At 44.1% G+C, this 27,753-nt stretch overlaps 2 protein-coding genes and 1 long non-coding RNA gene across 5 annotated transcripts in view; 2 read left to right on the plus strand and 1 right to left on the minus strand.

The window, feature by feature from the left end:
• Positions 1-8,487, plus strand: part of FAM210A (family with sequence similarity 210 member A) — a 29,973-nt gene extending 21,486 nt beyond the window's left edge. For 2 of the 3 annotated variants that reach the window (XM_059894574.1, XM_059894575.1), the window contains exons 3-4: positions 3,285-3,396; positions 5,343-7,982. In XM_059894574.1, the coding sequence (XP_059750557.1) occupies positions 3,285-3,396; positions 5,343-5,576 (346 nt within the window). In that variant the 3' untranslated portion in view covers positions 5,577-7,982. The other variant, XR_009497295.1, reaches the window with a different exon arrangement.
• A 5,726-nt stretch (positions 8,488-14,213) lies between these two features.
• Positions 14,214-23,188, plus strand: LOC132348072 (uncharacterized). The gene is made up of 3 exons (XR_009497346.1): positions 14,214-17,637; positions 19,149-19,350; positions 19,952-23,188. It is a non-coding gene; the product is annotated as an uncharacterized LOC132348072 (long non-coding RNA).
• The window catches only part of LDLRAD4 (low density lipoprotein receptor class A domain containing 4), a 304,564-nt gene continuing 291,546 nt past the window's right edge, over positions 14,736-27,753 (minus strand). The window contains 3 exon segments of the mRNA XM_059895228.1: positions 14,736-20,868; positions 20,870-21,340; positions 22,447-22,497. Of these exon segments, the coding sequence (XP_059751211.1) occupies positions 20,809-20,868; positions 20,870-21,340; positions 22,447-22,497 (582 nt within the window). The 3' untranslated portion in view covers positions 14,736-20,808.

The raw sequence follows: 27,753 nt of genomic DNA on the forward strand, positions 1-27,753 counted from the left end.
ACAGAGCAAAATGCCATTCTGTATTTAGTTAACGCAGTGATGAAGATCTCAGGCTTTTGAAACATTTTATTTCAGGGAGATCTAAATTGTGTGTCCTCATAGATTTTATTTTTTTATTTATTTTTTAATTAATTTATATTATATTTTTGGCGGCATTGGGTCTTTATCGCTGCGCACGGGCTTTCTGTAGTTGCGGCGAGCGGGGGCTACTCTTCATTGCGGTGAGTGGGCTTCTCGTTGTGGTGGCTTCTCTTGTTGCGGAGCATGGGCTCTAGGCGCACGGGCTTCAGTAGTTGTGGCGCGTGAGCTCAGTAGTTGTGGCTTGTGGGCTCTAGAGCACAGGCTCAGTAGTTGTGGCGCACGGGTTTAGTTTTAGTTGGTCCGCAGCATGTGGGATCTTCCCAGAGCAGGGCTCGAACCCGTGTCCCCTGCATTGGCAGGCAGATTCTTAACCACTGCGCCACCAGGGAAGTCCATACATTTTATTTTAAACGAAGCTTTGTTGTTGCTTCTCTCTGGAAAAGTTTGCAGAGATCTTTCATCTTCTAACAAGAAGTTCTGTGTTTGGTCAAATGAAGCTCTTTGATGATGGTTTTGTCTCTACGTTTAGATGCCTTGTGTTTGGGCCTCCAGTTTCTAAAGTTACAGATCCATGCTGAGGCACAGTCCTGACTGGTTTTCACTGCACTTCATCCAGACTGTGGATGTACTTTTGCATCATTTGGAACATCCATAAAGCTGGTGGTTTGTGAAGCACAGGTTTCTGTCAGGCTGACGGAACTTTTGTGACAAAAGTGGATATTACTATTTGGATCAGACCCTCATTAATGCTTCATATTTAGTAATTCCAAAGGAAATGAAAGTTATTTTTTAAAAGTTAAGTCATCAAATCAATAATTTAGAAAAAAGTGGGACCAGGTGGTTGCTTCTTTATTTTACACAGGATACTTGTGCAAGATATCTTGGTCATTATTGTTTGTTTTTATGATAGTTTTTTTTTAGATTTATTATTTATTTATTTATTTATTTTGGCCGTGTTGGGTCTTAGTTGCAGCACGTGGGATCTTTGTTGAGGCATGCGGGATCTTTCGTTGGCGTGAATGCTCTTCGTTGTGGTGTGCGGGCTCCTCTCTAGTTGTGCTTGGGCTTCTCTCTAGTTGTGGCCTGCAGGTTTTCTCTTTAGGTGTGGCGCGCGGGTTCCAGGGCGCGTGGACTCTGTAGTTTGTGGCACACGGGTTCCAGAGCGTGTGGGCTCTGTAGTTTGCAGCACGTGCGCTACACGTTGAGGCGCACGAGCTCAGTAGTTGTGGCACGTGGGCTTAGTTGCCCCGCAGCATGTGGGATCCTAGTTCCCTGACCAGGGATCGAACCTGCATCCCCTGCATTGTAAGGCAGATTCTCTACCACTGGACCACCAGGGAAGTCCCAGTTGTTTTTTGTGTTTTTAAATCACTCAGTTTTGTTTTATATTTAGCCAAATGTTTGTCTTTTTTCCCCCCTGTATGATTGCCGTTAAATATGTAGATTTTACATACTGGGCTTAGTCTGAACTAAGAAATGATTAATGAAATAATTTGGTAATTGTACGGGTACCAGAAGAGATGATTAGCATGTCATGGTAGGATGTTATTGTACCTAGTGACTTGATTAGATCCACAGAATTGCTAAATCTTTGTAGTACTAAGTTTTGCTTCAGTGGGGTTCTGTTGTTTAAGAGATTTGAAAAGGAAATGAGGGTGGAGATAAAAGAAACTGGATTGGACTTGTAGTTGATTTTTAAATCTAACTCTTTAAAGTTTCCTTCAGTTATCTGGTTTCCTCTTGTGTAGATGGCCAGTAATTCCTGGTGATGATCATCCATATCTATTGAGATTAGTCTCTGATCTCCTAGTATTATAGTGAAATCAGAGAGGGACAACTTTTCCCCAGTTAAACAAATTACTTTTTAATATTAAAAATAAACTAGGAGATTACTACTAGTGTAATAATAATGGATCCAGGCTGTTCCCTTTCTTAATTACAAAGAGAAAGAGTACTTGTACAGAGGAGCAACCTGTGGACCTGACCTTAACCACAAGTTAAACTCACACCACAAGTCAAACACCAGGTCAAACTCACAGGACAGACTGAGTGTGTGGCTCCTGTTGTGATGCTCTGAGATGGACACAGAATCAACTCTGCAGCTTTCCTATCTGAAAACATTTACCCCAAATTTAATCATGAGGAAACAATCAGACAAATCCAAATGAAAGACTGTTCTACCACAAAGCTGGCCTGGGAGCTTCAAAAATCTCAGCATCAAAAAAGACATCCTGCCTTCCTCCTCAACAGAAAGTGCTGGGCAGCGCTTCTGGAGAAGAACTGGAAGACGTGACAAGACAGTGACAAGGGACTCACAGGACAATTCAGGGAATTTTAACATTAAATAACGTACTGTTGTATTAACTATATAGTATCCTACGTGTTAAGTTTTCTGGCTGTGATGATTATATTATGTTTATGAAGGAGAAGCACAGAACAAGAACCTTGTTGTGATTTGAGGTGAAGGCTCACAACGTCTGCAAAACTACAAGCAGTGAGGGAGAGAGTGGGAGAGCACGAGTGTTCCGGCGTGGCAAACTTGACACTCAGGGAAACTAAAAAGAAATCAGGGCTTACCAGTTGGATTAGAGACTTTTTCTGCCTTCTTTCCCTCCCTCCAAAAATTTGTTGCAATTCATGGTAATTGCTTCTTTACCTGCCTTTTAAGTCTGATAATAGAATAGAAGCATCTTTTTAGAATAATTGAAGTTTTCATGAAACCCATAGAATCATTTATTTTTTGCATAATAACACAGTAAGTGGTGTTATAATATCACTTGCTTTTATGATAATAGTATAGTTTGACATGTAATTTTAGAGGTAAAAAATCTGAGGTCTTAAACTTTGAGTTGGATCATTCTAAGGAACTAAAGATTCTAAGATCAGGTGAATGATCAGAATCATTTCTGATCATTTCTCTTAGGTTACTTAATGCATTAATTTTCCTCTGATAAATGATTCCATTTTTCTCAGTGTGCTAATTAGGGATGTCCATGAACAGAAGCTGTGAACAGTGAGACACAGCAGGACGCTGGTGTTCATGCACATGTTGTTCCTTTAGAGTGAAATTAAAGTGCTTGGTGGTGCAGAATTGACTTTTAAACAGAATTTGGTTTTGATGTTTTCAGATAATCTTTTGAAAATATTTATCCCTAAAAGTTTATCTATATGTATATATAAATTACTTTCTGTTTCTTTCTTAGAGGAGTGAATGTCGTTCCTTTTCTAGAACTTATTGGGTTACCTGACAGCGTAGTAAACATTCTGAAAAATTCCCAGAGTGGAAATGCACTAACAGCATATGCCCTGTTTAAGGTAGGTACTGCTGTGGGTAGATGGCTCCTCACACTGAACCTCTGTAACACTCCGTGCTTGCTCCCAGGGTTACCTTTGTAACTTAAAATACTGTGTTTCATCTCTTACATGTCTAATGATTAAAAGTAAACTAAAATTTTTAAGGGTAAATGGTGGTTTAGGAAGAATTGCCTTAAGAATAGGTAGGTTTTTCATAACCTGCTGTGATGAGACAAAGTGAGACTTCTGAATTTCTAATGGACAGGTTGTCTCTGTGACATTTCTCCTATTGATAGTACATTAATTTTCCTTATTCAGAGATCCACATGCCACCTGACATGTTAGTGAAATTTAGCATTTATTTTACTGTTTATAATAGTTTATCTTTCTAAAAAGTAAAATAGTAAAGTTTAATCAAATTGTTTTATGTGATAAACCTTAGACTTAGTTGTTGATGTAATGTATGTTTCATTTTGGAGTTCATTGTCTTTACAGTTGTTGTCTGGATTCAGACAATGACATCTTTGTAAATAGATAGTTTTTACACTTATGGGTCTTTATTTTGGAAGAGAAGACTCATTATTGTAAATTGTGGAATTTAGCTATATTAATCTAATTTTTCTCAACTGACAAAAAATTAGGTTCTATGTAGCTTTATCCTAAGAAAACAGGTAGAAGACATTGGGAAACTAGATGTTATTTTACTTCTGTTGTGAAAATACTTAGACTTATGGGTTTATAGTAGTACTCAAAAATAATGTTGTTTTATTCTGTCATCCTCATTAAAATCCTCTGAAATATTGGGAGATTTCTTATATGAAAATTTTGACTAGAGGGCTAAAGCTTAATTGCTGAGGTTTTCAACATTAAAACTTATTAAATTAATAAATTATCAAGTTTTTAGTTACAGTGTGTATAATTTAACCTTAATCCAACTGTCATGATGGTTGAAACCATTTCCCTAATTATAACTGTTCCTTATCCCATGCTCTCATTTCACAGTCTGTGTGTTAGGTCTTTTTTTAATGTCTGTTGTCTTTGATCATGAGCTCCTAGGAATTTAGAGTTATGTCTTCTTTCTTTGTGTTTCCACTGTGCCTGTGCTGTGCTCTGGAGGCACATCAGTGCTCAGTGCCTATTTGCCTGCTTGGAATTGAAACACAAGGCTGGCACGCAGGTGGGCTGGTGTCAGCAGTGGCTCTGCTCACGTTCCTGTGCAAGGAGGGAGGTGTGGAGGGTCCACCTGGGTGTTTGGTTTCTGTAACCTGGTTTCTCAGGTAGAGCAGCAGACACTGAGGTTTCTTGCCTCAGAATGAGATGCAGCCTCTGCTCTTACAATTCTCCCTTTGTACCAGTTCATCTACTAGTTAGTTTGGGACCTTAAACCTCTGGTCAGTTGACATGTGTACGTGTCTCCTATATGTGTGCCATTTTACCACTTTTTGGCCTCATGAAAGTTCCTGGTTGGGATGCCAAGCCCAGCATGGACTGTAATGAGAAAGTAGCATAAAGCCTGGAAAAGCCAAAGAAAAGAGATTTGGAAGTGAAACTAAACTAAACTTAGTGAAGAACAAACATTTGGCCTGTGCTTGCCAAGTTTGGTTCCGGTTTAGATGAACAGTGTATGCAGGTCGGCAGGGTTTCTGGGGAGTGGAAACGCATGTGCCTTTGTTATAGGGAGGGTCCTGAGCCCTGCCTCTGGTTCTCAGTGAGTCTGCCCCCCAGGTTCACTAGCACATGGGTACAGAATTTTGGTGCTGCCCCTGTGAATGTTCTCTAATCCTGGGTCAGTGTCTAGGTGACAAATACGGAATGTTAGGAGGGAAAACCATATAGGATGTAACAGCCTTATGAAGCAATAAAGTAATTGATAGTTTGGTTATTAACAAGAATTTTAACTTCACACTGTTTTTGCTTAAGACAACAGTTATAATCAGTACTGATCTGCCCATTTCATTTTCCCGCAGATTGCAACGCCCGCGCGGTACACTGTGACCCTGGGGGGGACCTCCTTCACTGTGAAGTATCTGCGCAGCCGTGGCTACATGTCGACGCCACCTCCTGTGAAGGAGTATCTGCAGGACAGGATGGAGGAGACAAAGGAGCTCCTCACAGAGAAGATGGAGGAGACAAAGGACAGACTCACTGAAAAACTGCAAGAAACCAAAGGAAAGGTTTCTTTTAAGAAAAAAGTGGAATAGGGTGCCTTATATACCAGGTTATAGACAGTTCCTGCACTTTAACCCTTGGGGACTGTGGACAAAGGTACATGCTCTTGATTATTTTTTTGGTTAGCAGCCTAAATATAGCAGTTCTCTGAGGGTTAAAGAACTAAGATAACTTTTTAAAGTTAAACATCACTAGAAAAATCAGTGTTTTTTGAAAAGAAAAAGTGAACCCAGTGTAAGGATTTCATGTCAGTAGCAGCGTTAAGCAGTGGTCCATGTCTTCAGTCATCCTTGCTTTGTGTTTAGATAGCTGCTGACTCCTTGAATAGCTGGTGCGGCCCTACACAGATTTAACACTAGGTCTTCATCTTTGTTATTCTTTGAGGTTTTAACGATATTCACTTCTCAATGTGGAGACAAACTGTTATCATCAGAACTGCCTGTGAATAAGAGGATATTTAGTCTTTCTCTAAAGATAGTATATAACGGTTATATACCAGTTAAAATGTAGACTTCATATAAAGAAAGCTGAATGAAAATTGGGTCATATATATGTAAATAAGATGTATTGGTTATATGTAAATGAAAAATTGACCCTTTAAAAATGATTTTTACCTGAAGCTTGCCATAATCAAATTTTTTAAGCAAATCTGTGCGGTCATGGCACTTTCTCACCCGGAATGTAAAACTGTTATTCCTGCATCATGTCCTCTCCAACTGATCTCTCAGAGGAAAAGGGAAAATCATTACACCTTAAGTTTATGGTGGAGATCAGACACCCTTAGCAGTACCTGGAGCTTGTGGTTCTCGGCAGTGCAGGTTTGGGAGGATGGGACCTGCCTGTCCCTGCCACCTGGTCTCTACCAGCCAGAGTTGGTCTTGATTCCATTATGGAGTAAAATTTTAAGATTGTAGCTGCTGTTTTCCTCTTGCATTGAAACATCCTTACTTGAGCATTTTACTTGAATTTTTTAAATAGCAGAGCTGTCATTAAAACCTGCTTGGAATGAAATTCAGTCGTTGTCAGATGTGAAAAGTTGCCACAATTTGTGTGGGTGTGTTTGAGGATGTGTTTGTGTGTTTCCTTTTGCTCTAACTGCCTTTACTTCAGTTCTAACCTTTGAATTGAAAGAGGGAATGGCCTCTTTCTAGATTGTCTTTGTTGTGAGTGATCTGATAAGGCCGCAGGCATCACTGCTGTGAGGCAGGGTTTTCGTATTAAATACTGAGTTTGGCCAAATTTAGAGAATACTTTAAAGGGAAAAAAATGTTTGCATTTTGATACGTCTCATCATTATATTGGCTGTGCTGTGGTTGGACTCTTCTTTGTGGGGGTGGGTGGAGTGGTGAGGGGGCAGGGCTCACTCTGCCACATGCAGGCCCGATCAGGCAGGATGGTTTGTCTCTTGATACAGATCGAACGTGTGATTTCAAATTGACAGCACATTTTCAAATCCAAAAACAGTGAACATGTTTTAGCTTGTTTATTAAATAATTCACATTTTTGCATATATTAAATGCTAAGATGGATATTAACAAATTTCTTGTTTGTTTATTTTTAACCACTGAGACTGCTTGGTTTAAAATCATGTGTTATATGAAACTTTCTTTTTACTTTTCACGTTGCATAGGGCGTGTTTTCCAATGAGGGTAAATTGTGGGTCTTAGAAGCACTAATAACCCTGAGTTTCCACCTTTGGTTCAGCCCGTTTGAGATTTGTTGCCATCCAGTTTCATAACTGTGTTGTGTTTGTCCAGTTACAGAAAGTGAGATACTAGGGAGTGCTTTGAAATTCTCTAGTAAAACATTCTCTGAAGGTGTAAGAAGTTCTTTTGTCATTATTTAGTATCAGGAATATCTGATCTTGTCAAATGCTGCTGCTCCCATCTTGCTAACCTAGTCCTTAAGGGAAGCTACAAAGAGCCGAAAGGGGGACCCCTGGAATATGCGTGTGGAGTATTTGTAGCCGGCCAACAGTACATAGTGGGCATTGAGTTAAATTATCCGGGTGTGTGTGTGGTAAATATCATAACCATTTCATTTACAATAAGCCTTATACTTGCTGTGTCTGGTGTGCACATCTGTATTTAAGTAGGATTGTTGACAGGGTAAAGAGGGAGCCATGGCTGAGGTTTAATTTAACACCTATAAAATAGATAAAAAGTGTTTGCTCAGCAAATTAACAATTGAAATGAAAAATAGATTAGGTAAAAAAAAACTTAGTTTATTCAAGAAAAATAGCAAAACCAACCTTTTAAAGTACCACAAAAATGTCTCTCACTGAACCAGCATTTTGCATACAGTAGGGTGCTATTTGCAGATTCCAACAAAGGAGAAAGTTCATGTATTAAGGTCACCTTCCTGCCACTAGTGAAAATAATAAAACTATGCCTTCAAATATAATCTTCAGCTTATTTGTTATAGAATCTGCCTTCCATTTATTTACAGATGGAAGATGTTACTGTAGTCCTTTATGCTCTAGGAAGCAGTGGAGCTATTGGCTGTCTTATTTCAGTGACCTCAGAAGGTAATTCCAGGAATTTTATAAACATCTTAACAGTTTGGGCAGAAGAGGTGTTTGAAGAAAAGAAGCAAGTTGTACGTTAGACATATCTAGCTCTTTCTTGTGTTCTTTCCCTTGGTTCATCTTCAGGATTTCTTATCCAAATTCAGATGTTCTGGACAAAGCCACTGTAGAAGATTGTGTATAGTGATGGTAATGAAATGGACAGAAAATGTTTTAGCAAATGAGTCAGAAAGAGTACATGCATCTTTCCTGATACCTTTGAGATGATACCGTTTTTATAAAATGCATTGGTGAGATATACATTTCTGAATTATTAAAGGATTCTGTCTGAAAAATACTTGCTTTCATGGTAATATAGACGTATTTCTTCTGTTGGCTACAGCTTACTTTTTAAAATGGGGACCTTCATTTATTTCAGATTTTCAAAATTGAATCTCCATAGGGAAAGATATGGAGTTAGTTTAGAAGAAAGTAAAATACATTTAGATTAAGTGTTACCAACATTGGTTTGAAGTAGTTTTTGGTATTAGATGCTTACTCAGTTGGCTTTTCCCGAGCCATGGTCTACGGTGCGTCCAGTCACATTGGCCTAGAGGCCGGAGTTGCACAGGAGTGTTCATAAAAAGTGTGGGCCTCTCTACTGCCTTGGAATTTAACCACCTGAACCAGAAATCTGCAGAACCAGAGGTGGGTGCTTTTAATTATTCATTCTGCAAATAGGAGCTTTGTTTGGTCTCTCTTGGTCCATCTGTATATTATGGAGTACCCAAAAGATTCTGCCTCCTTGACCCAAAGGAACAACAGAGGCAAGAATTCTCCTTCCCTTAGAGACTTGGCCAGAATTCGTCTTCAGCCGTGAATTTTGGCCTGGCTTTCTGATTTTTGAAAGATATTTGTCCTGCATTTTGAGCTTGTAACTTACATTTGAGAAATGCTAAGTTTGTGCCAATTGGGTATAGTTTTCCAAACTCTTTGAGATTTTTTTCCTTTGTGACTTCCATGTCAAGCTGGTTCATTTTAACTCATTAAAACAAGTTTTTGGTTGTCTTGCTTCTTCAGGGTTAGGCTTTGAAAATCAAGCTGTATTCTTCCCCGTAAATCGCTGGCAGCCACCAACAGTAATGATGACAGATCATAATTATCTTGTGGTAGTTATCTGGCTATTTTGATAAGAATGATTCTCTCAGCAGAGAGAATGCGGCTTGACTTCAGAAGCCTTCTGGGCAGAGTATGACGTTATTCCGCTGACTTGGACAGTGCTCGTGGGAAGTGCACAGGCAGCCCCAAAGTCCTCCTCAGCACTTGTGGTTTCTCTCTACAGGTAAGAGGGCTCATAGAGCCTGAGACGAACAGAAAGCACTTTCACGTTGTGTTTTCTCTGGGACAGCATGGTCCATAAGAGCAGAAGTTGTAAGACAGGTCAGAGATGTTCCACGTGTAGCCACAATATATTCTCATTCTTCCCTACTGTGAGGAATGCATAGAACCTTTCTTCCTTCTTTCCTTACCTCTCCCTCCCTCCCTATGTCCAGCTTTTTCTGCTTTGAATTTTGACCATTTTAAATGGTAGAAAACTCTCTTTGAATTGAAAAAGAAAAAGGCGAGTTTGCATGCAAGCATGCCTGGTTGTCCTCCGGTAGCCGGTATGTGGTTCTCCGTCCCTCTGGTGGGCAGGCGCCATGGCCCACTCCTCAGTAAGAGTGGGACAGATAGCTTGCAGGTGTTTCCTGACTTTCTAATCAGGTACCTGTTGAAAGTAAGCCTTTTACTCCACTTGGGTAATTTCATAAGGTTACTTTTAAGTGTACCATATATGAAATATATCTAATATAATCTACATGAAATCTACCTAGTATAATCTAAATAGGGTAAAACAGTGAGATGTTTCAGCTCCTTAACACTAATTGAGGGTTTGTTTGTTTTTAAAAAAAAAGAACATACAGCATTTCCTCTGTATACACAAGTATTAAGCTGTTATTTTGTATTCACCTTTAAGTATGAGATTTGAGATTCTGTAATGATTTGAAGCACATTTTGACTAATTTGTATTTTATTGAATTTGAGTCAGTATTTTCTTTGGACACAATCTTGCGACTTAATTATGGCTGTTGCTTTACTTTTCTAAGAATCCTGGCTGTTTGGGTTCTCTCTTTGCAAGGGTCCCAAAGGCACAGTTTGTCCAGTCCTCAAACACTGACTGCCCTGCCATTCACCTTGGTCTGGAGGTAGTTACAGGGCTTGGTTGCCATCGTGCTCCATCACCATGTACTTGTTATTCTCCTCCTGAAGAAGATGGAAGATAACGGTAGGTTGCAATTGCATTCCTCACTTCTTTTGGTTTGGAAATAAGGGACAAGTCTTACTTTCCAAAAAAAGTTGAAAATATTATTATCAGTCAAACACTTGTCCACAAAACCTAATGCAACTTCTGTTGAGAAATCTAGATCATTTTGTAACTGCATTATTTTGGAAGCATTTTAGATTAATAGAAGTTTTCTCAGTCATAAACCCAATTTTCCCTCTAGTGGGTCACTTCAGAATGTTGAGGCCAGTAGTTGTAGTTGAAGAAAGGTGCAGGAGAGCCGGGTCAGACATTCAAATCCAGGAACTAAGTAAGGTAAAGTAAGTCCCTGCTTTGGAACTTTTAAAATTCTTTGTATTTTTGGAGCTGAAGCCAATTTATGAATATTCCTAATCCTCTGTCCTCTTCTGGTGACTTCCATCATCTTTTCCCTTTTAACTTCATAATTTTCTTTTTTTAAATAAATTTTATTTATTTGTTTGTTTGTTTTGGCTGCGTTGGGTCTTCGTTGCTGCACACGGGCTTTATCTAGTTGCTGTGAGCAGGGGCTACTCTGTTGTGGTCTCGGGCTTCTTATTGCAGTGGCTTCTCTTGCTGCGGAGCACGGGCTCTAGGTGTGCGGGCTTCACTAGTTGTGGCACGCGGGCTCTAGAGCGTAGGCTCAGTAGTTGTGGCACACGGGCTTAGTTGCTCCATGGCATCATAATTTTCTTTAATTCTTTCTTTAGAGTGATATTTCATTATCCAAAGAGGATTCAGCCTCAGAAAATACCCCATCCTCCCTTGGTAAGAAAGTGAGTTTGCTTTTCCTACTGCGCTTGTGTGGAGGGTCATGGTGGTGGTCACAGCACCTGAGCCTGCATTTGTGACACTTGGAACAGCTCAGATTGGAATTTTCCTTTTCCTTGGGGTCAATCGGTGGAACATCTGAAGCATCAGGAGCTGGCTTTTGTGGTAACTTTTCACACTGGGAAGTTCAGTGTATCCCTGACTAAGAACTGTTAGGCTGGCCTCTCTGGGAGTGCAGAACGTGTGTGTGTGAGGTTTACGGGAGGTTGACAGGTAAAACCATGTGCTCGTGGATGGTTCCAGAAGAAAGGGAGTGTGCCAACATTGGTGAAGAGCATGCATACGTGGTACAGGATCCCGGCACCGGGAGCCTGGGGTCCATGCGGTTTCCTTGAGGCCGTGACAGCGCTCAGATCAGTGTTAGCTCCCCCACCCCTCACAGAAAGGAAGCCAGAGAAGGAAAAACTGGGGGCAAGGTGGGAAATTATTTTTTTTAAACTATTCTCCCTTCAGATTTTCACATTTTATTGCTAAGGTTGTAAGAACACTCTCCAACACACACACAACGTGGTTTGTTAACCAAAAAAGCTGTCCACATCTAGAGTAAGGAGAAAAGAAACAGATGTATTTTACTTAAAACCGTGGCGAGGAGGTTTGGGTCCTGGTGGCTCAGTCTCTGCCTTGACACAGGTGCTCCAACCCCCTCGGCACTAACTTGGCCCGTTTCCGTCACTGGCATTTTAAGCTGCAGTGTTAGCGTAGAGAGCATGCCAAGGCAGAGTGCTATTTACAAGTCTGTAGGAATTGGGCGAACCTGGAAAGTGAAAGCTGAGCAGCACAGCTCCCTCTGTGGGGGCCGCATGTGGCAAGCACACCCTCTCCTCCAGTCTTCGCGCAGGTGACCCTATTGTATGAGTGACATTTGTAGACATTATTAACCTGAGACAGAGCTAATACTTGAGGCCGCCAGGTCTATAGGCTCCAAAGCCTGTGCAGCCCTTGAACTGTAAGCAGGAAATCTCAAGCAGGACCTCAGGGTCCCCCACCGAAGCCGGGGTGGCGGACACAGCCTGGCTCAGGTGGGGCCAAGGGCGGGCCAAGGGGATGGGTCCCTGGCCTGCCACGTGGAGAGGCCAAAGTCAGCACTTTGATTTGAAAGCATGCTTACTCTGTCTGCTAGTGTAGACTGCTAGAATATTTTGTGCTTCCAGATTCTGGTGGTAGTACCACAGTAAACTCTATAAATGCAAATGGCTTTGTAAACAGGTTAAGTCATATAGGAGCAGTATACTATACGCAAGTGTGTGTAAATGTATATATACTGCTTCCTGGTAAAGCCTTTTGAAAGTCTATTGCAGTTAACACCATGCTGTGTTCAAATGACTAAGACTGTAGCTTTTGATTTTTTTAAAGTAGGGTGAATGAGGTTTGCATTATTAGGGCAAAAGCCCAAAGTCTGGACAGACACATGCCATCAAAACAATGAAATTTACAAATGCACAGCTTTTACCTTTTGGCTGCTATTTTAAAACATGCATTTTAATTAGAATCCATTCAAAGCAAAACGTCAAAACAGTGTAAAGAGAGAAATCTATCTATGATGTTTTAAGTAACAGGCTCGTTATAAACTGTTTTGTGCAAGTGTCATCATGGAGAGTCAGAAATAAGTGTTTGTTCCAAGGCCACTGTGAGTGGGTCTCTGAAGGATTCTGGAGGTTTCTTTCGAGCACACTGCTTTTCTAGATGTCCCCGAGGGTGCAGGGAGAGGGCTGCCTGAGTTGCTAGTCCATCTGCTTAGCTGTTGGCAGCTCTGCTTTTTCACGAACGACCCAATGAACAGAAGTCGGTCCAAGAAAGCCAGAGACTGGCGGGGTCTGGGATCCGGTGCAGGCCCTGAAGTGCAGTGGGGGCTCCCCATGTACCAGGTGGGTCAGCAGGGAGCCTATCGCCAGGGAGGGAGGTGTTGGGCTCTGTTATGTCCTGTGCTGAGTGCAGCCTGAGCAGAAAACGGTGGGTCCAGACCTGGGCATCTCCCTCCCTGGCTGGCGGTGCCTTGGCTTTCGAGGGCCCACAGGGGCTCCTTGGCCTCTGGCGCTTCAGCTCCAGCCCGATGGACAGACAGCTCCTGGGTCACCAGCAGCCTCCAGGCCTATTGTCTGTTTTTGGCCTGGGGCTTCTTCTGAAGTCTTCAGAGCCTTCTCAGTGCACAGCCAGGGCTGCGGGAAGGGGTCCCACAGGCCCCCGACCGTGGAGATCAGTGTCCCGCCTCCTGTCCTCCAAGAGTGCAGCCTCTGGTTTCCCAGCGCCACACTGAGCCCCGCTGCCCAGATGGACACCAGTGGGCCCACCCTGACCATCTCCTGCCTCCTCCAGAGCAGCTCCAAGTAACTTCCCTGCACCCAGACTCTAGACCCAGCCAACCAGGCAACCTCATATAGAAATGGGTTTACTGAACCCAGTCCAGTAGGAATCAAGCCTGGAATCTCCTCTCCTTCTGTGACGAAAGTTTATACCCGTCTTACCTTCACTGAGGGATATAAGTTTGGGGAATAGTCTTTAAAATTTCTCAAATATCTGCTGAATAAGAGATTATAGAATTTATTCAAGAGCATAATGTGGTTTATCAGTGACTATTTGCTGTTTTAAGAGAAAGAAATCCTTTTCTTACAGCTATTTTCCTCCTTATAGCTTTCTAATCCCCTTTCCAAAATAGTCTTAAAAAATTAATTCAGAATCTAAAATGGGTTTTATGGGAGCTCCTTGGCGGTCCAGTGGTTAGGACTTGGCGCTTTCACTGTCGTGGCCCAGGTTCAATTCCTGGTCAGGGAATTAAGATCCCACAAGCTGCGTGGTGTGGCCAAAAAAAAAAAAAAAAAAAGTTTTATAACTAGAGTTTGGGGCCCATACAGTTATTTAAATGGTATTTTAAGATTTCAGTTTCCAAAGTTCATTTGTTTCCACAGTTCATTACTAACATATAGAAATGCAAAAATATTTTAATTGTATTTCCTGCAACCAAGCTAAACTCACTTATTCTAGTAGTTTGGTAGGTTGTATGAAGTTTTATACATTCACAATTATGTAATCTGTGAATCCATATACTTACTTAGAGCTTAGAGATATCATTCTAATCTCTCAGTTGAAGGAAACTTAGATTCCTTTTGCTCCATCATCATGAACTGAAAACCTCTGATGCCAATGACCTTATTAGCCTCTGAGGGTGTCTGCTGAACAATTCTCTTTAGAAGTCTTGCTCACGTTTTGGGCCGAGTTGACTCAGTTTGTGACAGCTTCCAGAAGCCTGAAGGTGACACCTCATCTCAGGTGACTATCCCTGAGTGTTCTGTGTAGAACCCAAAACTGTATGATGTGATCTGCCAGGGTTATTTATAGCAAATACAATGATTTCTGAAAAGTCAGAGTGAATAAGAACTGAATGGGACGGTTACCTGGGGAACCATAATAACCGTTTCTGAGATGGGTTTTTAAATACAAGTAGTTTCCCCCCCACCCCCCAACATATGTGCTTTGTCGGTGAAATATTTTTTTAAAAAAACAGAAGACACGTTTATCAGTGATCATTTTTAATGATTTTGAGCTGTGGTTCAAACACAGCATTAAGAACAAGCAGAAGAGGCTGATTTCATAACACACAGCACTTAGAGCAACATCTTCCTTTAAAAGTCCGGATTGCGGTTACAGACCTTGGGTCTAAGAACTACATCCCCTCGCTCAGTTAAAGAGGCAGATACATGACAGCTGGAAATCTTTCTCTGTGTATAACTGGGAATTATGTTGAACAGTAAGCACAAATGTCTGTTTGAAAAAGAGACTTTAACAACTTGAGATTATTATAGATCATGTGAACAACTATTGAAAAGTTCAGATACAGTTGTACTTTTTCATTATAAAGCAGCCTAATGAAAATTAAGTGAATTAAATGCTGTGAATAGTATTGTACATATTTTAAAATAGCGTTTACATCAGAAAGTGTGATTTTTGAAAGCCGTGAAATGAAGAATAGCAATATACCAGCAAGCACATTAAGATGAACCAGTATAATTAACAGTAAAGTTTAAGCCTCTAGTAGTCCTGTAGAAAAGCCATGACATGGTAACAAATTTAGTGCCTCTGAGTCTAGAACATCCTCAGATGACACTCCTGCTCAGCAGTCCTCCCAAGAGGTGAAGCCTGGGGAAGTTTTTCTGACAGGGAGGAGCCTCCACCCTTGACCTGAACCACCAGGGCCACTGCCATTGGCAGTGAGCAGACAGCGGGGGCAATGGGCGCAGAAAACACAGATCCCCATCTTCTTGTGGGCCTTGGAAAGCACAGTCAAAGAAGGGCTGACCTCTGGTCCAATAGCATCAAGAGCTGCAGAGGTGTTTTCAGTTTAAGGATAATCAGTAATTATTTTGTGGAGGACAAGCTCCATCGTGATTTTCAAAATCAAAGCATACACCACGGAACAAATAAAAAACAAGGAATTATTAGAATTTACATCCTCCGATGACAGAATAAACTGGAAATATGGATCAGGTGGACAGAATTTCACGAAACTGTGGACGGCACTGGGAAGGATGCCCACACCACGATTTCATCCATGGTTTTAATGAATGTTGTCATAGGCTCTTCTTTTTTCTTTTTTCAATATTAGAATATTTGAAGATAAATGCAGAGGTCACCATCAGACACTAAAGAGAGCTGTAAGTAGATGCTGAGTCAGGGGGTGTGACGTGGTCCCTGGTCAGTGGCAAAGCCTAGTTTGTTTCTGGGGTCATGATCACCAGGAGACACCAAAAGGAAGGGACGGGACATAAGAATTCACTCGGCTGGCTGATTGCCAATCTGCTAATTATAACCCATAAAAGAAATCTTTCTGAGACTGGGGTCTTCTCAAGTGGACTGGTTTGTCCTAAGTTATTTTTCCTGCAAATGCTACTGTTCATTCATTGGTTCCACAGCTTCCGTTTGTCAAAAAGGCACAGAGAGACAGATGGTCACAAATGCATCTGGACTGCACAGTCCTCTGCTGCAGGCTAATGTGCTCACTCTGACCTAAGTTTTGCAATTTCAGTGAAAAGAGCACTCTTCACTGGGTTTGCCCTCTTCATTCTACAACATGAGATAGAATATTTTTTCATAAAGCAAGTTGAAGAATCCACATTTTTTTCTGATTATAACTAATACTGGTCCAACTGAACATTATTGAAGGGATTAAAATAAGCATCTGGTGGCTTCAAAAGGCTGTGGGATTTTTAAAAATTATTTCTTAAGAAGTTTTCACAGCAAAGATTCAACTCTGATTGCTGTACATATGTTGTTCATAGGCAGTGCTTGCTTGTTCAGACTTGTTTCCCTTGTGTTACAATACTGATATTTATTAATAAACTACATAGACTTTTATCTGTATGCATCCATTCGCAAATTTCCTTATAAAAGAGGACAAAGCACATAGGCATTCACAAATTCTATGCCATTTCTGTTAAAATTGGTATCTATACCTTATATTGCAGTATTAACAAAGTTTTGTTCTACCCATTGGGTAGGATATGTGCGTAATATAGTCAAGTTATATACAGCACCTTACAAATGAACGCCTGACAGACACTGAAAGCACCATTGTGAGTGAGGCACAACAAAGGGGGCTGGGTTCCTGCATCTGCTGAAGTTAGAACATGAGACACCTTGGCCGCTTAAAAACTACTGCCACGCTGAGCGCTGTGAAAGGACGTGGATCTTCATCATCTGCATCTCTGTACAGCTCTCACCCCAGCACCTCACACACACTGAGGACAGCGCTGCTCACAAGGCATCCCTCCCCGCGCGCCAGCCTGAAGGCAGGAGCAGCAAGTGGCCGTCTAACCCTGGCCGTGAACATAAACTTGAACTGTGCAAGATGCAGCACTTGGGGAGTAAAATAAGCTAAGCTGAAATCCTGATTCCTGTGGAATTCGCACAATTCAGGTGAGCCGCTGGGACCCATTTGTGGTCGGGGTGAGAGCAGGTCTTTCATCTGCTTTTGTTGGGCCCCTTTAGACACAGCGTCCTCACACTGGGGAGGACTTGCCAATGCATCTCCATTTCGCCAAGGCCATGGTAACCAAGGTGACCATGCAGAAGGGGAGCCTGGTCCCTGCTTCTCCACCAAGGTGGTGGGGGGGGAGCTGTCACCGCAAGGCCCTGCGCCCAGCACAAGTATCTTTCCCAGTTTTTCCTTCACAGACACTGCTCAGCTCTGGAAATTTTAAGAAAAATGAATGGTACACTAACATGTTGCTGTTCTAAGCAGCAGACCTCAAGCAGCAGCCTTGGCACAGCAAACACAAGGCTTGGGGAGCAGCCCCTAGCCGCTGCCTCGCAGCCAGACCAGTGTGGGAACCTGGTGGCCAACAGCAAATGGAAGCTGCTTTGGAGGGGCTCGTGGACCTGGACAGTCTCTGCAAGGACTCTCTGGACAAAAGAGCAGGTGGAGGTAAGATTCAGGCCCACCTGTCAGGATGCAGCCACTGGTTCTGAGGAGGGCGGGGATTTGAACGGATTCTTCCAGATCTGAGCTGCTTTTGAAAAGTGCTTGCCCTTGAGCCCTTCTCATTCTTATGATGATAAAATACAGGTGAAGAGGGTGATAATTTGAAGCTGGAGACACACTCATCTGAGTACAGGTCCCTATGCTGGGGTAGAAGGCCCCCCGCTTCCTGCTGGCCCCTGTGTCCTCTCCCAGCTGCAATTAGTGGACTTAAGTGTCATCCTCATGAGAAACCTTCCCAAGTTTTGCACATTTTCCTCTGCTGTCTGGGCTGTGTGTCCAAGTGTATTTATGGTACGGAGGACAGAGGGTATGCTTGTCAAGCTTTTTTAACACTGAATTTTGGTCACAGATAGAACTTTGTGTTGGTTTGGCCAAAAAGTTCGTTCAGGTTTTTCCGTAACATGGAAAAACCTGAACGAACTTTTTGGCCAGCACAATAAATGCACAATTTCTTTAGCAAAATCTCTTTTGTAGTAAAGGACAACCTTAGTGTCTGAGGAACACTAGGCTTTCTGAAAAAGCCAACAGACACATGAGTGTTCCTATAAGTGGGACTCAAGGTGCCTGGGGTTCATATCCAGGGAGTCACTAAGACGATGGAGCCCGGCTCCCACCCACTGCTCACTGATCCCCTAACCCTCTGGTTTCTAACCTGGACCCTCAGGCCCCACTGATCAAGCTGCAGCTTCACCGTCACGCCTCTTTCCACACCAGGTCAGCCACAACCTTCGAAAGAGCAGAGATACAAATCACCTTTTTCCTGTGTTGAAGGGAAACTGACTATTAATTCAATTTATGACCTTGACTTTTAAACTAATTCATTACAGAGGCCCAGCCTCAGAGACCATTCAAGTCATGGTTTGATATGTCTGCATCATTAAATAACTATTTACATTAGAGGCAATTATCTAATAGGGTGGCCGAAAGGGAGCAGTCTCGGTTTTGAAGAACGATTAAAGTTATTTGAATTAAATAATTGTTTTACCAGTACCGTGAACATCTGCAAAATGTTCAGGTACTTGCAAAGTGACTAAGGAATTTATAAGTTTCTGAGCACAACTCATCATTTTGAGCTAGAACTATTGGGTGTGTTCACCCACTCTACCAAAAGTGCAGGTGAGGTTTGGAATGATGACACCATCAGCCAGCCTTCTCATTCTGCACCTAAGGGGAACGCCTGACCAATAATCTGCCCGAAGATGGGGAAGACAGGCACCTCCCCATCTTCACCAGCAACACAAGGGGAAACCTCACGCCACGCAGAGTCCCAGCCTCCTTTAAGCACAGACTTGAGGTCGAGGCCATCTGATATGGTGGGTGGGTGGGGGTCCTCTGGTCAGGCCCCCAGGGCTCTGCCCATCCCAGAGCTCCTGCTGTGGCCCTCAGCGTGCACACTGCTCAACAGGGACTGAAGCATGAGTGACAATTGTTGACCACCATCTTCTCCTTTTAAGAGATTGACTACTTGTGTGGATGTTACTATGTGAAATGGATGAAGATTCCAATCCTCCAAACAAAACCCAGGGACCTACCAACCAAGAGGAGCCTCGGAAAGGAGCAGCAGAAAGCAGTTTGAGAGCTTTCTGCCAGCAGCACGAGGGCACCTCACCGGGCAGCCACCTCCGAGACCATGACAGCAGACATCCAGAACTGCAGGTCAGAGTCCCAAGTCATCCCTCCAGCCCTCGGTCCCTGCGAGAGCAGGCCGGGGCTGCACAGAAGCACCCCACCCGGGTGCAGCAAAGGCAGTTGCTCCTGTAGAAGGAAGTTACTTATTTTAGGTGAGAATGAATGTTACGATATTTAAGGTTAGTTTTCTAGTTGATTTTAGCTGCAGGTTGTGCTTTTACCCTGTGCTCTGAGTTGCTCTCCGCCCAGTTCTGGCCTCCACTGCAGAGGCTTAGTGACCCCTGGGGGCGCATCTGGTTCTGAGCACTGCATTCCTCCCGGGTGCTGGTTCGCACACTTGGCCACATGGGTCCCTTCCTCAGTCCCAGGGGCTTCTACACAGAATCTGCAGCCAGCGTCACGCACATGCCAGGGCAGCGGGCTGCACAGACGCAACTGCTGAGTCTTGCTGACCAGCCATCCAGGCCTGAACTCTACTATCCAGGGAAGGAGAGACCGCGGGAACACACTTAAGTCATGTGTTTCAACAGTATAAAAATAGCCACCTTGCATTTTAAACTATTGCATAAAATAGCGTATTATCTGAGTATATTTCATGCTACAGTGAACAAAATCTAAATTACCACAGAAACTGCACTGCTGGAGGACCAGGGCAGCACTGCGTGGTGTGTAAATGCAGGTGTGAAACACGCAGCCTGAGGCTGGAGGGACTCAACACACCAGGGATGCAGGAGTTTCCTCTGCTCCATCCAGAGTCTCCAGGTGCCTCAGTGACGCATTCACTGCTGTGTGGTGACTTTCTTGGTGAATGTAAGTAAGTGGCGTATGTTAGGCTACCTCCCCAGACACCCTTTCCTGCATGATTATGGGGGAGATTATTATGAGGCCTAATTATAATCCACAGGTGAAAAGACAACATACAGAACTTCGCGTAAAGCTTCCTCATTATCTTAAACATGAAGATAGTGCAACTTTTAAAACACAGCATCACAACACTGATTAACCCCTTGCATTCATCTGACTTCTCCACTTTATACCTTGGCACACAAAACAGGAATTTAGAATCATATTTTTAAAACAAAAGTTCCACAGGTTGGGGGTGGGAAGCAAACTGGTGATTCTTCCCCATAATGTATAATGTTTTTCTCTGTATTCAGTTAATTGTAAAACAGGCCATTCTGGCCTCTTCCCCTGCTGCGTCTGCTTTCATAATCAAGTCAGATGCCTCTGTGGGTTTTATTTCATGATGTCTTCAAAGCAACCCTTTGTGTTCTCATGCCCACCCTTTGCCAAAACCTGCCCTTTCCCATCACTGCCCCAGATGAACACCGTTTGCGGCCAGACTGAAGGAGGTTTGTACTATTTCAGCCTGCGTGCGGCTCCTGTGGAAGGAATCATTCTGTTTTACTGAACTTGCTGTGCTGGGGACGGAGGGGCAGTGCCACCGCCTCCCTCCTCTTTTCTTAAGTCAGGTATGCACGCAGGTCAGACGAGGTTCCCGGGCTTCCTGTCCTTGCCCTGGACGGGCAGCTCGGTGCCCCGCAGGGCCGTCCCGCTGGAGTGGCAGTCTGCTCCCCCTGTGCGTGCTGCTGTGCTGGGGGTGGAAGAGAGTGGCGCCCGGGCAGTGGCCCATCACCTCGCTGTAGGCCGGGGGTGGCCCCTCCATCCTCCTGTTACTGCTGCAGGTGCTGGCACTTATGCCCGAATTGCTGCTGGGTGGGCGTGGGCCCCCGCTGAAGACAGACACATCTATCAAATCGCTGTCAAATATGGTTCGGTTGGGCGGGGCCCTCACAGACTCTCGGTTGAGTTCCATCTGCTGTTCGGGGTCCCGGAGCTGCAGGGTGCAGGGCCCCTGGTAAGGAGGCGGCTCCTCCCCGTCCGACAGGGAGATGGTGGGGGGAAGGTCGATCTCGTGCTGCACATAGGGGTAGGTGGGCTGGAAGCGGCTGAACCGATCCCTCTGGAGAAAGGTTGGGGCAGTCCCCCCATCCCTGGACCGTGGGGCGTACATGATCTGCAGGGAAAAGAGCAACACCTGGGAGATGTTCTTGGCACGGTGATGACCACGGACGTGATGGCAGCAAGGAAATTCACGTCTGTTCTCACCCATCTGAAAACTTTTCCCCCCCAAAAACATGTAAAGGCTATTCCAGGAAAACAGAGGTTTTTTGTTCCTAATGACTTACATCACTCACCTTGCCAAACCCAGGATGGTTCAGCAACGGATAATTGCGGTTACCTGAAAATGTAGGTTTAATGGAGTTATTGTGTGTACATTTCCCACTGGGTCAAGGAGAATACAGGAGCCCCCCACCCCAAGCCTGCCCACCATGTGACCTTCTCCGGGCCCCACTCCTGTGATTCAGAGGAGTGTAGAGTGTGCAGAATTTTCATTGTAAATGTAAGTTGTAACTTCACAGGATGGTACTTGGAGCAGGTGCAAGACATTGGGTCAATTTATGAGTTATTTATAGGAGCTTGTTGCCCTATCAATTACTTACAAATATGGAACAAGTGACTTTTTTTCTTTCTGGATAAAAGTTTCCTGTAGTTATTTTTAGCAACTGACATGAAAACTATTTTATATTCCAAAGTAAGTATGATTATAGATATTTTTCCCCCCAAAAGAATCCAGGTACTCTTATTTCTTGCATAACTAACTTCTCATCTATTCCACCATCTCACTTTCTTCTAGAGGAAGGACATATGTATATAAAGATATACGTCCATCTGTCTGTCAACTTCTCTCACACCATGTTTTTAACTTAAAAGCAAAAAAACGTTATCTTTACAATCATACTAATAAACTGGGAGATGGGATGAATCAAGCGGTGATGTTTATAAGCTATGCTGACACCCACCACCTCATTATCATCAGCAGCTTAAGGCATCAAGTGAAGATCCTGGATTCTCGACCTGTTTTCTGGAAGGAGCTCTGGCCAGGCACAAAGAATCCTTGGGAGAGTCTAGGGAAGACCCCTCCCCCACCTCTTAAACCAAGTTATAGGCACAGGCCTTGATCTTCGTCTGTGCTGACACGTTCAACCCTTCCACCAATTTTGTTCATCCCCCTCTACGCATCTCCTGCCACCCACACCCCGCCTGTGTCCAACCCCTTACCTCCGAGGCGGGCCGAGGTCCAGATCTGTCTGAAGGCCACAGGCGCCCTTCCTGGTTGGGGGGTGGGGGACATCACAGGAAGATCATTAGTTTCATGCAGCAGCACCCAAAGCCAAGGGATCACACTCAGATGAGGGCAGGCTATTTAACACCCGGAACCACAAAGCCCCAGCCTTTTGTTACCTGCACCCCCAGAGGAGTCGTGGCCACAGGAAAGTCAAACAGTTCGGGTCTCCCCACAGTAGCCTTGAACGGTGTGCCCATCCACACCGGTTGGCTTTCAGACTGAGTTTCCCAAATCTAAGAGCCCTCTGTGCATCTTCTCATGAATTGATTCCTCAGTACAAATGCTCACGAGGAGTGTGGAACCTGACATCTAGTGGCTTAGTAATCTTCTTTCAAAAATGTTTGGCCAGGAACTTTCCTGGTGGTGCAGTTGGTTAAGACTCCACGCTCCCATTGCAGGGGGCCTGGGTTCAATGCCTGGTCAGGGAACTAGATCCCACGTGCATGCCACAGCTAAGAGTTCGCATGCCGCAACTAAGAAGCTGACGAGCCACAACTAAGACCCAGCGCAACCAAAAAAAAAGGCCAGACCGACAAGGTGACAAGGAAACAGTAGGCATGATTAAGGGTCACTTCTAACACCATAAACTTGTCTACAGAGCATTTCAGTGTGGTATCCCTTTTGAACCCAAATTGTTGGCTATAGCAGGGTCTGCGGGGCTTTTGTGACTAGTAAGACAAGAATGGGGTGGGGGGGGTAGAGAAGTGCCTGTATTTTTGGATTCCCAGGAATGTGCACATACAACCTCCTGCCATCATGGCCTCCTGTGACCTGAAAGTGCCCACAGGTAGACTTGGGAGGTCAAACAGCCCCAGGTCTTCAGAAGTGAAAGCGACCTCCCCTGGTCCTTGCAGGCGGGCATCCACCACAGCCCCCCTTGCTGTGAGCAGGTGGCATCCCTAGATCTGACTATACAACTAATTAACGGCGACAGAGTGGCTCTAACCAGGTGTCCGAGCCCTAGGCATGCTCCTTTGCGTCAAGGGAGACGTCACTCCCACGTTGAGAACAGCACAGAGCATCCTCCACTGTTGCTAAGAATTCCACGGCAACAGCAGATTAAAGCACAGGGCGCAGCCTGACAACCAGATGTCACAGCACCAAATGAAGTGGGCAGGAAGGGACCCAGAAGAGGGGTAGTAGCACGTTTTCCGAAAACAGCAATAACTATTCTCAATGGCTTTATTTCCCTAGAAATTAGCAAAACTGGAAAAATGCCAAAAAGAGATCCACACCAAGCCTTGCACACACCGAGTCCTGTATTTCACCAAATTCACGTCAACCTACCTGTTTCTAAATCCACGCACTTCCCGGCCTCCTCCCAGGCTTCCTGCTGCCCTTCCCCTTGACCCCACTCCTCCTGGTCCCTCCCGACCTCTCTGGCCACTCGGCCTGCTCCTGGCGCGGGGTGCGGGGGTTGGGACAGGCGCCTCCAGGTCTGCTCAGGTGGAATGTTGTGGTTCCGCGGGGACCCCCTCCTCTCCAGGGGCCATCGTCATGGGACGGGTCTGCACCGCCACAGCCTCCGCAGGGCACGCCCCCGCTCCTCCCCTTGGCTGCCGCCCCTGCTGCTCACTCAGCTGCTCGCTGGCGGCTGCCTTGAGCTCAGGCTTCGGAAGGGAGGCCATGAGGTTGGCCTCTGCTGGTGCACCGGGAACAGCCCTGCGAGACGAGGGCCCGGCCGCCCCGCCACCCTTCGCGGGAAGCCGGGTCCTCTGACCACGACGGAATAAGCTGGGAAATAAGATAGCAGCTCACAGAGTTCTGAGCAACAGGAACAAAATCTTGCTAGTGTCGCTACGCGGGCCCATACACACTGCGTCTTTCGTAGCTGTTTGCTTGTGAGAACTGTTCCCTCATGCCGCGTTGCGTCCACAGAGCACCTCCGGCGCCCTTGCGTCCCTGGTGGCCCTGAAGACGCCTCCGTGGGTGCCCGGGAGCATGGCCACCAGGACCCAGGCCCACGAAAGCCTTGGGCCACCCTGAGGGGCTCTAGTGAATTTGCATCTTCTGAAAAAGGGACACACGACAACTCCGGATCTCGCAGGCTTGAAGACGTGCATTTTCAGGTTCCTTTACCCTCAAGGAATCTGCATTCTATTTTCCTCCTTCTGAATGGTAAACAGCTACATGGACAGAAAATTTTCCCATAAGTTGAATCTGCCTGACACTAAAACGTCTGCATTAGAGATTTTTAAAATCACGTGCTCTTCCAAGTGATTGTCTTTATGATCCCAACGATCCAGATGTGTCGTCTGCAGACCTGGAACACAATGACTGGATTTTTTCCTTTTAAATCTGTTTGGCACTTCTGCGGGCTGGGTGGTGAGTGGGAAATCAAAATTGTCTTTTCTAAAGTTGTGGTAAATTATACATAACATTTACTATTTTAATCATTTGAAAGCATACAGTTCTGTGGCATTAAGTATATCCTCGTTGCCACACACCCGTCACCCCCATCCGTCTCCAGAATTTGTCTTCTTCCCAAACTGAAAACGCTGTACTCACTGAACACTAACACCCCATTCCTTCCTCCCCTCAGCCCCTGGTGACCACCATTCTACCTTCTGTCTCTATGAATCTGACTATTCTAGGGACCTTGTCTAAGTGGAATCATACAATACTGTCCTTATTTCACTGAGCATAATGTCTTTAAGATTCATCCATGTTGTAGCCTGTGTCAGCATCTCATTCCTTTTTAAGGCTAATATACTCCGTTTTAGGTACATACCATATTTTGCTATTCATAGATATCTTGGTTGTTTCCCCTTTTTGGCTATCATGAACAATGCTGCTATGAACAGGGGTGTATAAATATCTCTTTGAATCTCTGCTTTTCATTCTTTTGAGGACACACCCAGAAGTAGAATTTTTGGATCATACGGTAATTCTATGTTTAATTTGGGGGGGGGGGAACCACTACTGTTTTCCATAGCAGTGGTACCATTTCGGTTCCAATTTCATCACATCCTTGCCAACACTTGTTGTTTTCTGGTTTCTTGCTAATAGTCACTCCAGTGGGTGCGATGTGGCATCTCACTATGGTTTTTTTTAAAAAATTAAGTTTTGGCTGAGTTGGGTCTTTGTTGCTAAGCCCGGGCTTTCTCTAGTTGTGGCGTGCGGGGGCTACTCTTCGTTGCGGTGTGCAGGCTTCTCACTGCGGTGGCTTCTCTTGTTGCAGAGCAGTACGTGGGCTTCAGTAGTTGTGGCTAACGACTTCAGTAGTTGTGGCTCACGACTTCAGTAGTTGTGGCAGGCTGAGTAGTTGTGGTGGACGGGCTTAGTTGCTCCGCGGCATGTGGGATCTTCCTGGCCCAGGGCTCGAACCCGTGTCCCCTGCATTGGCAGGCGGATTCTTAACACGGTGCCACCAGAGAAGCCCCTCTCACTATTGTTTTGATTTGTGTATGATTAGTGAATTAAGTCAGGGTTCTCCAGAGAAACAGAACCAATAGGAGACTGATTGATTGATTATAGAAATTGGCTGCATGTTTCTGGAGGCAGAGAAGTCCCACAATCTGCTATGCGCAAGATGGAGACCCAGAAAAACCAGTGGTATAATTCAGTCCAAATACCACAAGGGCTGAGAACTGGAGGGGGGGGGGGTTCCCCTGGTATATGTCTTGGACTCTGAAGACCCAAAAACCAGGAACTCTGATGTCCAAAGGCAGGAGAAAATTGACATCCCAGCTCAAGAAAAGAGAGAAAGAACGAACTTGCCCTTCCTCCATTTTTTTTTTTTTTTACTCAGGCCCTCAAGGGATTGGATGATGCTCACCCACATCGGTGAGGGCAGAGTTTCTTCACTCTGTCTACTGAGTCAAATGGTAATCTCTTCCAGAATTACTCCCATAGACACATTGCTTAGCTCAGTCAAGTTGACACAAAATTAACCATCACAATTAGTGATCTGAGCTCTTCTCATGTGCTTATTGGCCATCTGTATATCTTCCTTGGAGAAATACCTACTCAGGTCCTTTGCCTATTTTAAAATTAGGTTCACTTATTTTGTTGCTGAGTTGTAAATGTTCTTTATATTTTTTGGATATTAATCCCTTATCAGATACCTGATTTGCAAATATTTTCTCCCATTCTGTGAGTTGCCTTTTCACTCTCTTGATAGTGTCCTTTGACAAGTTTAAGTTTTTAATTTTTGAAGTCCAATTTACTTATTTTTTTCTTTGGTTGCTTGTGCTTTTGGTGTCAGATCCAAGATATCATTGCCAAATCCAATGTCATGAAGCTTTTGCCCTATTGTTTTCTTTAAGAGTTTAATAGTTTTAGCTCTTACATTTAGGTTTTGATACATTTTGAATTAATTTTTTGTATATGGTAGCAGATAAGGGTTCAATGTCATTATTTTGTAGTGAATATCCAGTTTTCCCAACACCATTTTTTAAGACTGTCCTTTTTCCTTGAATGGTCTTGGCACCCTTGTTGAAAATCATTTGACCATACATCAGAGAGTTTATTTCTGGGCTCTCTATTCTATTCTGTTGGTCTAAATGTTTATGCCAGCACCACACTGTTTTGTTATTGTAGCTTTGTAGTAAGTTTTGAAATCAAGACGTGAAACTTCCAACTTTGTTATTCTTTTTCAATATTATTTTGGCTGTAGGTGGGGATGGGGGTTCCTTGTGATAGCACATGAATTTTAGGATGGGCTTTTCTATTTCTGCAGAAAAACATGATTGGGATTTTGACAGGGATTACACTGATTCTGTAGATTGCTTTGGGTAGTACTGACATCTTAACAGGATCAAGTCTTCAGGTCCATGAACACAAGATGTCTTCCATTTATTTGTGTCTAATTTCTTTCAGCAATGCTGTATAGTTGTCAGTGTACAAACCCTTCATATCCGGGCTTCCCTGGTGGCGCAGTGGTTCAGAATCTGCCTGCCAATGCAGGGGACACGGGTTCGAGCCCTGGTCTGGGAAGATCCCACATGCCGCGGAGCAACTGGGCCGTGAGCCACAATTACTGAGCCCTTCAGGCGTCTGGAGCCTGTGCTCCGCAACGAGAGGCCGCGATAGTGAGAGGTGCGGCACGCGCACTGCGATGAAGAGTGGCCCCCGCTTGCCACAACTAGAGAAAGCCCTCGCACAGAAACGAAGACCCAACACAGCCATAAATAAATAAATAAATTAATTAAAAAAAAACAAAAAAAACAAACAAAAAAACCCCTTCATATCCTTGGTTAAGCTTACTCCTAAGTATTTTATTCTCTTTGATACTATTG

Source organism: Balaenoptera ricei, chromosome 14, assembly GCF_028023285.1.
Source record: "Balaenoptera ricei isolate mBalRic1 chromosome 14, mBalRic1.hap2, whole genome shotgun sequence".
In the NCBI taxonomy this organism is placed as follows: Eukaryota; Metazoa; Chordata; class Mammalia; order Artiodactyla; family Balaenopteridae; genus Balaenoptera; species Balaenoptera ricei.